Here is a 12,077-nt window from a genome sequence, read left to right on the forward strand (position 1 = left end):
GAGCCAGGGCCTTGTGAGCGGTCATGCTCACATGGTAACTGGGGGCAGCAACTTTGGACCTAAATTAAGTTCGAGCCTTTTTGAGAGTTCGAAATGCTCTACTCTAGAGACACAACAGGATATGAGCTCATATTGGGTCTCTCCTCCATTTGGCAGAAACCCCAACAATACTTGGTCTGCCTTACCAGTTACGACGTGAGCGATCTACTATCTTAGGGTGAGCTTCCTCTTCTTGTCCAGCTTGGAAAACGATGGCGCCTGAGATTTTAACCGTATTCTACTGTGCTCTTAGTCTTTCAACAATACTCCCATGACACCTTTCCCTCAAGATTTCCGCATGATTGTGGGCAATGCTTCAGCTACGCGCCAGTTCCCCAATACAGACTGGACTAGCTACCAATGCAGCAACTACATTCCAAAAGGCGATGTTACTGGGACCTGGAATTTTACGTACGGCTTCGATCATCTACCCGAGCAAGACTGCACCGCCTTCAAGATGGCTCTAGTGTTCCCAAGTGAGATATTTGCGGTTTACTATCTTACCCTACAAAAGTGTCCTTGTTAACCTGTGGGTCTCTGCACAGACTGCTGGAATGGTGTAGACGTCGACACACCTAACCATCGCGATCACGTATCCTATGCGACAGGTACCGGCTGGAGGTGTCCTCCTAGTCATCCGAAGCAGCTACCTCAAATTGTGCTCGAGTTTGAGTTCCGTGCCGAAGAATACAAATGACAGGATATCTCCCTGAGCTCCGGCAGTGCGAGTGGCTACGGTAAGTTCACAGAGCTTACCCACTTGATGAACAATCATTGACCTCGATCGCTATAGGTGTCCATGGGGATTACTTCTTCGGTTGGAAAAACAAGGGAGCCGCTCTCAAGGAAGCAATGAGCGACCCAACCTGTTGGGGCGGAACGGGAATATTGCCTTTCTTTCCGGGGGAGCTCCAGTGCAAGGCACTTGTCAAATACGCCGACGAGGCGGCAATGAACTCCTGCAATGTTGACACCAGTGTATCGATCGCACAGGAAGAGGTCGGAATTCAACGTGCCTTGCCTGCCCTGCCGGGATGCAATCTCCTGTTCGATAAGCCGGGACTGCCACTCAACAAGCCAGCGTGTCCGACCGTTGCCCCAACACCGAAAATCGGCAGTCCGTCTCGACCGATACCTTGGTGGAATCGAGATCCGCGTCTTGACTCTCGAACCATTGCTGTATATGATGGCTTCAACAGCGCGGTGACCGCTACATCAACAACACTACCAGTTACTGTTCCCACTCGAGGTCCCGCGTCGGGGACAATGTATCTAACCACTGGCCAGAACTGGGATGGAGTGACGGAGAACTGGTCTTGAAATAATGGAGACTGTAAAACATTGACATCAAAATTGTGAGTCGGAATCCTGACATCAGTGTTGCGGATCAAATAACAAAGATTCAGCAAGCAAAATGTCGGCTCAGCAGGATCCAACTCTGGCAACTGTACGTTCTTCGAGTAAGTCTACTCACACTTGTCGCCTTAATGCAAACAATTTTTGATGACGGAATAGTGATGCAAATTGTGAAGGAAACAGAGTTCTTATCATGCTCTATCCTGGAAAGAACAATCTTGGCGCAACAGGGAAGAAGTTCAAAGCTTTCAAATGCATATAATATAGATGGCGATGATGGTATTATTGGGTGTCTTCAAAAAGCATAGTAGGTCTATGAATAGACATCCAGTAGTGAACCTATCCATCACTGGTCGCAACATAGCTTTCTCTACTGGTTCTTACTCCTATATATGTCCCCGTACGCTCCTGGCTCGTACGGGGGTGGAGCAACCGAAGAGCTTTCGGCAGCAGGAGCAGGGGAGATCGTGTCATGTCGTCCAATATTCTCGCTGTCGTTACGCGCCGACTGCACGGCCGAGCGATTAATATCTCCTCTATTTTGAGGACGGAGAGCAATTTCCTGTTGTTTCTGCAACATCCGTCCACGGCGCCACATGAAGTAGATTACTAGACAACAAGCAATGAGCAGGCCAACCACAGCGCCTACAATTGCACCAGCAATTGCCCCTTTGCTAGGACCACCCGAGCCTTGTGGCTTATTAGGCCTGCTCATGGTCGTTGGTATACGAATCGACGCGCCAGATGTTGCGGTTGAAGATGTCCCCAATGCATGAACTGCGATCCCAGCAGCGGTCACCTCGGCCCTTGCCGCACTGCAATAGAAGTCTATCACCGACGAAGCAGATGCCATGTTATTCATGTAATCCGTTGTGCACCAGAGCCTAACGTTGGAGGTCAAGAAGCTCGACACGTATCTCGACACGCTAGGCTTGATGCAGGCACAGGAGCTTTGTGCACAGCTTTGCAACGAAGAGTACTGAGGTAAGTCGGTGACATAGTATGTCATGTCGCTGGGCGGGTTGGAGGCGATCGGAAAGGAAGTCGTCCCCGAGTTCATTGCACAGTATGCCGCAAATAGCGCGTTGGCAGACTTCAAGTCTGCGGTGGTTGTAGAGCAGACATAGCCTACTTTTCTGTTGATGCTTCTACTGACGCGTAAAGAGTTTTGGTCTTTTTCACAGACACAAGGGGCTAAAGCTGTTGGATCAGGTGGGCAATTGAGGTACGTCTTCATGAAAGTTAGCCCTATCCGGGATGCATTGTTGACTTGCAGACTGACGTTGTACTTCACCGCTTGAACCAGAGCACTCGACGCGCTTGGGCGCTAGGTCACTGATTGCTGTTATCTCATTGATATATGACGAGACAAGATGTGCTGGCGTAGGAGATGTCACAACTGAGGCTTGATTGCAGTACGCGCTCAGGACGGTTGAGGCCGAAGCTTGATCGTCGGATGCCGTAGAACCACATGTTGCACTGACCGAAGCCGACATCCTAGACGAGACGGCAATGAAGTTATCAGTACAAATGCATAACTGCAGGTCAGTGACGCCTTCCGGGCAGCTGCTATTTAAAGTCTGCGAAGCAATGTTCTGGGAAACAGCGCGCTCTGCGCATGCGCCTAATACAATGTGTGAACATGATCGATACTTCACAGTATCGCGGCAACACGCACGCTCACCTGTCTATAAGCAAAGAATTGAAAGAAAATATGTCTACTTTGGTCGGGAATTCCGGGGCCAGCGACATGCCAGCGGGCTCTGCATCTGCTCTATCATGTTGCAACGCACTGCCACATGGTCTTAGTTCCCAGTTAGTTGAAAGTTTCAGGGCCTAATTGCCGCCTTTTCACGGAGATCAGCAAGAAAAAGGAGGTGGAATTACAAGAGAGCCGATGAAAACGCCCCGGCCTAAGATTTGCCAGCGCCTTGGCGCACTGCTTCCAAGTCCTAGCATTGGTCAAGTTCGGCATTGTTGGACATGAATCTCCACTGGCCAAACCGCATGTAGCAGTGTACCCGCTGTGCTCTTTTCGTTTGCACTGCCATCTTTTGTAGACACCACCAAATACTACACGTGCAGCACTCAGAAGGCTCAGGGCAGAGACAAAGTTGACGCCTCGAAGCCCTCTGCATGTCGTTCATAGGCGTCGTAAACACGAGAGGGAATATCAGCATACATGTTACGGACACGAAGTTAATGAATCTAAATCTAAGAGATACATTCGTCCTAGACAAAATAAACACGGCATGTATAAGATGACCGCTCAAATGATGCAGCCTGCTTTGATATCTGACTATTTGTCTGCCCATTTTTGAACATGATGATTTGAATTCTCGATACCATCGCCCTCAACGAGTAAGAGTATCATGCAGTCATACGGTGACCCTCATGACGTTTACCCGTACCGCACATCCCCAGCTCCTTCACGAAACCAGTCGTCAGTGGCCAAGGCCTCCTCACTCGTCGCGTAGTTGATGATTGTGCTCTTCATGGTAGTGTACTCGTGATATGCATCAATGCCATTCTCACTGCCGACACCGCTTGAACTCTTGCCTCCGCCCCATGGGCTGCTTGGGTCATTTCGATGGTGAGTATTCACCCAGACAATACCGGCATCGATCTGTTCCGAGACGCGAAACGCCTGCGCAAGATCTTTAGTCCATACAGCCGCACCTAGACCAAATTCGCTGTCATTTGCGAGGTTGATCGCTTGCTCCTCGGTATCGAACCCAACGACCACAATCACGGGTCCAAATGCCTCCTCACGCCATATGCGAGTCTCGAGGACACTACTCCCGCTGGTCGATGTGAGGATGGTGGGCGGAAAGAAATAGCCTTTTGAGAAGTCTACGCCGTCGAGCTGACTCTGTCCGATCATTCGACCGCCTCCAATCACCGCAGTAGCTTTGCCACTGCTCACTGCATCGTTGACCAGTGTCTCGACATTGCCTAGCTGCGCTGCCGAGATCAACGGGCCCATCATAGATTCTGGATTCGTCGGTGAGCCCATCCGGCGAGCTATGGAATCGACTTTTGCGCGTAGTTTCTCAAGGAGGGCAGGCATTACCCTGTTTTCGACTATGATTCGGGTTGCTGCAACACATGTCTGCCCACTTGCTATGAACGAGCCGAATACGATGCCATTGACAGCGACGTCGATGTCAGCCTGTTCAAACACCACGAGAGGCGCCTTGCCTCCCAGCTCGGCGGTGAACCGGGCAAGATTCTTGCCGGCGATGGCGCCTATTGCCCGACCAGCAACGGTACCGCCAGTGACGTCGACCTTCCTGACAAGAGGATGCTCAACGAGTGCTTTGCCTGTAATCGCACCATATCCGGGTAGAACATTGAAGGCACCATCAGGCACGCCTGCTTCCTTCAAAATTTGGGCTAGGACCAGTGTAGTCAGCGGCGTGAGCTCACTTGGCTTGACAATAACACTGTTGCCGGCAGCCAAAGCAGGGGCAATCTTCTTGACAGCAATCAGAAGCGGGTGATTGAACGGCGTGATCTGCACGACTACCCCAAGAGGCACGCGGTCGACCCAATTGTGAAGCTTTCCTACTGTCGGCAGCACTGAGCGTTCTTCTGTCCTGAGTAACGCCGCATAGTACTTGAACCACTTCACAAGCGACGGCACCTGGGCGTTCATCTCTCTGATAGCGCGTCCTGTTTGCCGCACTTCCAGCTTGATGAGCGTCGGCAGTCGTTCGGTCAGAAGCGCAGCGGCCTTGTCAAGGACGTCGGCCCGCGTGTGTCTCGGCGCCTTGGACCATATCCCCGCCTTGAAAGTGGTGTGAGCGAGCCAGACTGCATCCTCGACATCCTCAGCGGAAGCCGCGTGACAACTACTCACGTATGAATTAGCTCTCTGATTCACAGCCGCACATACAGTCGAGATAGACCGCCGGCATCCTTACTGTGCAAATATCTCGCCTCTGGATGGATCTTCAACCGGAATCCTTATGCGGTCAGTTGTGTGGCTCCAATTTGAATGCGGGGCAGGGGCTCACTGTTCCGCCCTGCCTGGTCGTCCCGAGCCTCCGATCCAGAGAAGATAAGGATCCATGATATTGATTCTTCACCTTGTGAAGCCCTAGCGGTAAATCTTTGAGACCTTTACGACGGCTGTTCTTGACATTGATGCTTGTGATGCCGTATCAAAGCTCTTATCTGTCTCCTCCGAGATGATTAGAACATAGCATGTAATCAGCCCTTGTTAGCGGGGTCCGACGTCGCAGTGTCAGCCCTGAGGCGGCCGCTCTCAATATGGCCAGAATTTAATACTTGTTTCCAAGAGCCAAGATTGAAATATCATCAATGTCTACTTAGTCTCACTAATTGTTGAGACACGGTGTTACGATATATATCCCAAGGCTTACTATCGAGTAAACGCGGAGGGTAGAGAGTGGCACCTGGGAATAACCGTCATTTAGCAGGCAATTTTAGGGAGAGTAATACTACCATGCTGGACAGTGCATATTCTAAGCCTCAACCTCCTTGAACAACAGACTTTCCTACGGACATAGATGTTCTATAGTCCAGGAGTATACAACGTCTTGCATTGAGCGGTTTGTGATTCTTCTCCCGCAATTTTGCGTTCTGTACTCCAAATGAAGAGGTAGATATCTTTCTATCCTCGACTTACTGTACTTGAAGCATTCGGGCATTTCATTTTAGTCCGCAGCTTATTCCATATCAACTTCGGGACACCGGATGCACGCGTGAAGATTGGGGCATGCCTGCAATAGAACCATGAAGAATTATTTGTTTACAATAAGGAAACAAGGAGACGGCGTCATGTTGACAAGCAACTTAGAAGACCATACCGGACCGTTGCAGCCCCCTCTGAGCCTCAGCCGCACTAAGGCATTGGGACGGGCACAAAATAGGCCGCTCTGACGCCATTCTATTCCTTGTCCAACACTCTCTCAGGCCGACACGTCACTGTGCATGTACGTATGTCAACTGGGGCACTTCAATCTTGCAAACGACTCAAGAGAGCTGCTGTAAACATCAGCAAACTCACATTCCAGTTCTTTCGTCCAAGTGCACAATTCCCGTTGCTTCCACGCCTTGCAAGAAGTATGGCGTCGTCTGCAACAGAGCCATCAACTGCACAGACCAGCGGGATCGATTCCTTGAACCGTCCCGAAGCCGACAGCGATGCACATCAGAGAGCCAGGAGAGCGCCATCACCGCGACAAACTACACTAGACGAATGGTTGGGGACTCCGCGAAATAGAGACTTCGCGACTCGATTACTCTCAAAGGTGAATCGGACAAACGCATCAATTGCGGGCGCAATTGTCGCCGTTGTCTGCGCGATGACAGCCTGGATCGTATGGGCCTACAAGCACGACAAGCTATCCTGGGAACGCTATGGTGACGACGTGTCTATGATCACGAAGATGCTGATTATGACTTTTGGAAGCGCAAGACTCTTGAGTGTCGGCACGGGATTAATCGTCTCGCATTTGTCCCATCATCATCCAGGGCGCGTTGGTGACCTTGAGCAGGAAAAGATCATCGACTGGGTCAGCTTGATTGCAGTCATCCTTGCTCCATCTTGGGCGTCCCTCGCAATGCTGCCAGGTATGAGCGTGGGACGATGCCGCAACGAGTTAAATCCGTATGTCCACCTCCCTGTCAAGACCTCCGTCGACTTGCGGCATGTACTTGAAGTATGGTGGAAGTTCGTTTCACTGTATGGAAAATTCATCCTTGGCACAGCTCAGTCTTTCAAGCATATTTGGAGGTTCTCCCCGCGTAATCTTGCAGTGCTGGCTGTTTGTCTCGCTGGTTGGTCGCTTTTGGAAATGTTCAAGGGCCCATGCTGGGTCAACACACGCGTCTTCTGGTCCTGGTTTCCGGGCTTGGTAGCCGTATCCTTGTGGTATATTGTCGACAAGAGTGATGATTTGCTGGTGAAACCACGGCTCTTTCCTTGCGCGAATTTGCTGATGTTCACGGTTGTATTATACACCCTATGGACTACACCTCTTGACCTCTATTGCAACCACAATAAATGCTGGTAGCATGAAGAATTTTGTAAATAAAGAGTTAAGACATGACAAGCATGAAATAAGCTTTTGGTAAAATTCCCGGGTGGAAAAGTCTGAAGCGCGAGCCTTCCCCGGCGATTCCTTCTTTCGGGCATGTATCACGGAGTCGTCGCTAACCGTCGGGGTGGGGTGGGCTCAAATAGGGTCGTTGATCTACGGCGCCTCCCATGTCGACGCAAATATCAAACCCATCCAACGAGGCGAGCTAAATGATCCAAAAGGATCGTCGGTAAGGTGGGTCACGATCCCGTAGAAGCTATAAGAAAGGAATGTTGGTACTTTTGTCAAACTCAACTTTCAAGTCAGACGATCCTCCGAACCGACTTTGCGAGGAATCGCCCTCCATTTACGTCATACTTCAAAAAAGTCATGTCTTCGCTCTCCTCACCCGTCCCCGTGGTACTCTGTGGCAGAACCACCACGATTGGAGGCCAAGTTGCCGAGCTACTGCTTCCAGAATATGAGGGTTGGTCTTGTTAAAAGCCTTGAAGACCTGTTTCTCTCAAAGGGAATATCATACACCTTGCAGGGCGCACGCTGATCTAATGGATAGTCATATACTTCCTCCAAGAAGGTACATTTGACGACGCCAAAAGCGAATTAAAACAAGTGCTCGCGGGGCGAGAGCCTCAATCATCGAACGAGAATGATGTTGGCACACACAACTACAGCCAGCCACCGCGCGCAGTGATCTTTGGCCGTGCCTTCTCCCTGGAGCAGATTAAAGAGGTTAAGGAGTCGTTCAGCGATAGTTCGAACGAGCGTGTGGCTTGGATTGTTGGTGACCCAGCAAAGGCGCCTACAGGGCCACCTGGTCCGGGGTATGCTAAGGTAGCAGCAGATCTTGTCAAAAATGCACTTGAAAAATGGAAGGAGGAGGGCGGAGTGAAGGACGAGATTATTTTATATTGATTTATCTGATATTAGCACGGGGTATATGCATCAATTCAGTTCATCGACCTTGATATTTATAACGCATGGCTATCTATCTCTCCATTTGTCGACCAAAGCAATCATATTCAATCCTGTCCCTCTTGATAACGTGGCTCTGTCCAGGGAGACGGGGGATGTTGAGGTTCCCGGTGCTCCCGACGCTCCCCGAGCTCGTCGTAGCATATATTTGTCTCACAATTTGCCGCCCGGCTCGTCACCCGAGGCTTTTCAAGATCCGCTACTTCTGATGCACCTCATATGGGTAGGTCCTTCCACTCATATGCTCCATCAATGGTCAATTTATGACTTGAACCTGACTAGTGTTTCTCGAGGTGGCAGTTGCCGAGCTACTCCTGACTATCCTGCTCAACGTGTTGAATCACTTCCTGAAGCTGATCTCTCACTCTGGAAACCCCAAGTTGCAGCCATTGTGCAGCATGATATGTGGCAGGATCATTATCCGTAACATGCTTCATGTTTGCCATCTCAGCAACTGCCTTGTCCACTCTGCGTAACTCGCGTAATAGCATGACGCGCCTCAAATTTGCCTGATCTTCTTGATCAAGCTCTAATATACCGATTTGTATTGCTGTCAGACGAATCTTGAATTCCGGCGGCACATCAAGTGTGTTCCTTTGTTGAGATGGTGCATTAGTGTGATTATCGTCCAGCTCGCAGTCTGGTAATGGACACATTCTAGCCGCAACGACGCGATACCAGAATAGAACTTTTGAGATTATCGACACATATAGAAACCCCAAATGAGGACATCGCGTACATGTGCACTCCATGAGCTCGCTCCAACCGCTGAGTGCAAGTCTGTTTGCGAACAACACCTGATCAAAGGTTGGCACGGTGATAGGCGTGGCCAATGGGGGCTTCTCAGGAACATTGCCTCCAATGCTCGACATCAATCCTTGAGGCAAATTCACCTGATTGCTGTGCGGTGGACGTGAGTAATGATGGTGTAGTGATCGAAGGACTGCTATGGCACGCGCTTCACAGTCATGAATTCTGTTAGTGTATGCCTGCTGGTAACGGGAGCGCGAAAGGTGCCTCGGAGAGCCAGTAACGGTATCACTAGAAAAGGAAGCAAAAGCTTGCGGCTCATGGTTGCTTTGTTGATGTGTATGGATGTCTGGAGAGATAGGTGCTTGAGCATTAATATCGGGTTGCAAGGATGAGCTCTCCAAATTATGGAAAATGAAGCTCGATGGAAGCTCAACGTGTGGCCAGAACTGCATCGGTTCAAGGAAATCATCGAACCTGAAAAGATCCTGGGACTGATCGAACGAGGACTGTGCCGAAGAATCTAGTGCAATCACGGGATAAGTGGGCTGAGTCCATGTTTGTCCAGCCAACGGTGAAGGCGTGCCGTTCAGTCCTCCGGGGAGTGATATTGATTCAAATGGTACCTGATCAGGGGGTCTGGGTCCAGTTCCCAGGACCTTTGCCCGGTCTGACGCTAGCTTCTTTTGCCATGACTGTTTGCCGTGCCTCCGTGATATACCGTATGTACATTTCCGATGATAATTGACGCATCGGTCGCACGACGGATGCTTCTTGTCGCATTTCACCTTCGCCTCGGAGCAGCCATCGCAGGACATTCGGAGACGGGCATTCTGTGGTGGGGTCGAAATGGTCATTTCCGTCTCTACTTGCAGAAAATTTGCTGCTTTCCGATAAACCTGACGCCGATGATCGAATACTGCACGCAATCACATGCGCACCAGACAAAGACCTGAGATAATGATGTTCGCCACGTACCGTGATGGAGGTGACGAAAGCTAGATGGAGGTGGTCGAGCTATTCCCGAGATTGCTTTGCCAGGTGGCTCGAGATCGGGTATCTCGGTCACCGTAGGAATCTCCGATTGGCTAACGCTTGCCCCATGTATGGCAGGCTATAGGGGTCACTGTTGCAAAATCCCAAAATTCATAATGAAAGTGCCAAATTCAGTTAGCTCTATCAATGCGTTGCCCCAAGGTATATTGCCTAATGTACTCTAGCCTACATTTCTTGTTATTTCTTGGTATTTTGTTTCACAAAGGACCGCTGTTATATTAGCGGGTTCGCGGTGGACTAGCAGAGTTCGATTCCATTTCACTAAGCAACTTGACATGTTATTATGTTGGTGAGGTTTGACGTAGCTAGTATCTTAATTATCCTTATTCTCTTCTTCCTTATCTTTGGGACCTTCCCCTTCTTCCTTCTTCTTTTTGTCTAGCTAAGTAAGCTACTAATGGTTAAGTTAGTAGTCGAATTATACCTAACGACTTTATCATACTTATATATATTTGACAGAATCGTCTCAAAGCAGGCGAGGACCCCCCATTTCGCCCTGGATTAAATAACTCGCATTGAGGACCACTCCCCCAAGTCTGTTCCACCGCCTTGTCTAGCATCAGAGAGACACTCACTAACTGCTCTATCTAAAGTAATGCAGATTACCGGGCAAATGATTTTACCTACAGGGATTCTTGTATCTCCGCCGGCAATGGCGCTGAGCTGACCTCCGTTGCGTCTTACGGCGAGCATCGTACATAGTTGGATGCTCGTCCCTGACGTATCAATATGAGACCTAGACCAAGGCGACCCAATCTCCAGGCTCCAGAGCGGTATAAGGACATCGTCTCGTCGCATCGCCGCTGGGCCGATGCCGTAACCTCGAGAGTCACTCAATCCGTTCCGTTCAAACGCTTCTAGCGTTACCAAGCAAAAATCCTGCAAAACAGATTGTATTGTTCGCAGCCATGTTAGCAACTGTTGATCATATAAATCCTGATGAAATTTACGTAAATTTCTTTCGAATCTGCCAAGAGATCTGCTGGTCTTCTCTTGTTCTGCGATCGGGTGGCGGAACTCTGATACTGTCTTGAGCAAAACCGCAAGTGCCACTATACCCAATCTTGCATCCGGCATAGATGGAAATAGCCCCTCGACGATATCGATTGCTTGTCTTGTCTTACAGTCTTCAGTGTGCTGAACTGTGTCGAACGTTGCCGTGAAGGCTACCCGATGACTTCGTGGACCAGCACCCGACATACCCCAGTCGATTTGCAACGATCCATCACGAAATGCCACGATCGCTTTGTCAGAATACCCTGGAGACTTAGGGTACACTTCGTATGTGTCCACATTATGAATGCGAGAATCGTAAGGAAGTCTTCGACGCCGAGACTGCGACCAGTCAGGAACCCAGGAAGGATACGTGTTATCGTCCGGCTTTGAAACAGAACCAAACTCGAATAATTGAAGTAGCAGTTGCAAGTTGCTATCATTATGACCCCGACTGTAGGTGAAAGAGGCAAAGTCCTTATACAGCTCGGTCCAATGCTTCGTATAGTCCAGTCGAAGCTGCTGCCCTTGCAGTCCCAGGCTAAGAAAAGCGGCGATACGATCTTTCGGCTCAAGACACGCAGCTTCATGAAAATGCCAAAGAAGCTCTAACATGCTGAGCCCGGTTGTCTGGCATCCTAGATTTGCCGCCACTTTGATCGCGTAATCTGACATGTCCATACGTTGAAAACGCGTGGCGGCCAGACTGAGCAACGACAGAGGGAGGGATCGCCGGCTGCCACCATGAACAGTAGCATGTCTGGCAAGGCACGCCTCTTGGATGATCCAGCGGCGTGAGAACCACGGGCGCTGAAAGAACTCATTTATAGCCTTCATTGC

At 49.9% G+C, this 12,077-nt stretch overlaps 1 protein-coding gene across 1 annotated transcript; it reads right to left on the minus strand.

Annotated features, from left to right (window-relative positions):
• Positions 1-3,796: 3,796 nt before the first annotated feature.
• On the minus strand, positions 3,797-5,470 carry UCRPA7_6009 (putative aldehyde dehydrogenase protein; the record flags this gene model as incomplete). The annotated part of the gene is made up of 3 exons (XM_007918551.1): positions 3,797-4,359; positions 4,516-5,249; positions 5,415-5,470. 3 exons carry the CDS (start codon positions 5,468-5,470, stop codon positions 3,797-3,799), a joined length of 1,353 nt encoding a protein of 450 aa, XP_007916742.1.
• Between the last annotated feature and the right edge of the window lie 6,607 nt (positions 5,471-12,077).

The sequence above is a fragment of the Phaeoacremonium minimum genome (assembly GCF_000392275.1).
Source record: "Phaeoacremonium minimum UCRPA7 unplaced genomic scaffold PA7_03_scaffold_448, whole genome shotgun sequence".
NCBI classification, from domain to species: Eukaryota; Fungi; Ascomycota; class Sordariomycetes; order Togniniales; family Togniniaceae; genus Phaeoacremonium; species Phaeoacremonium minimum.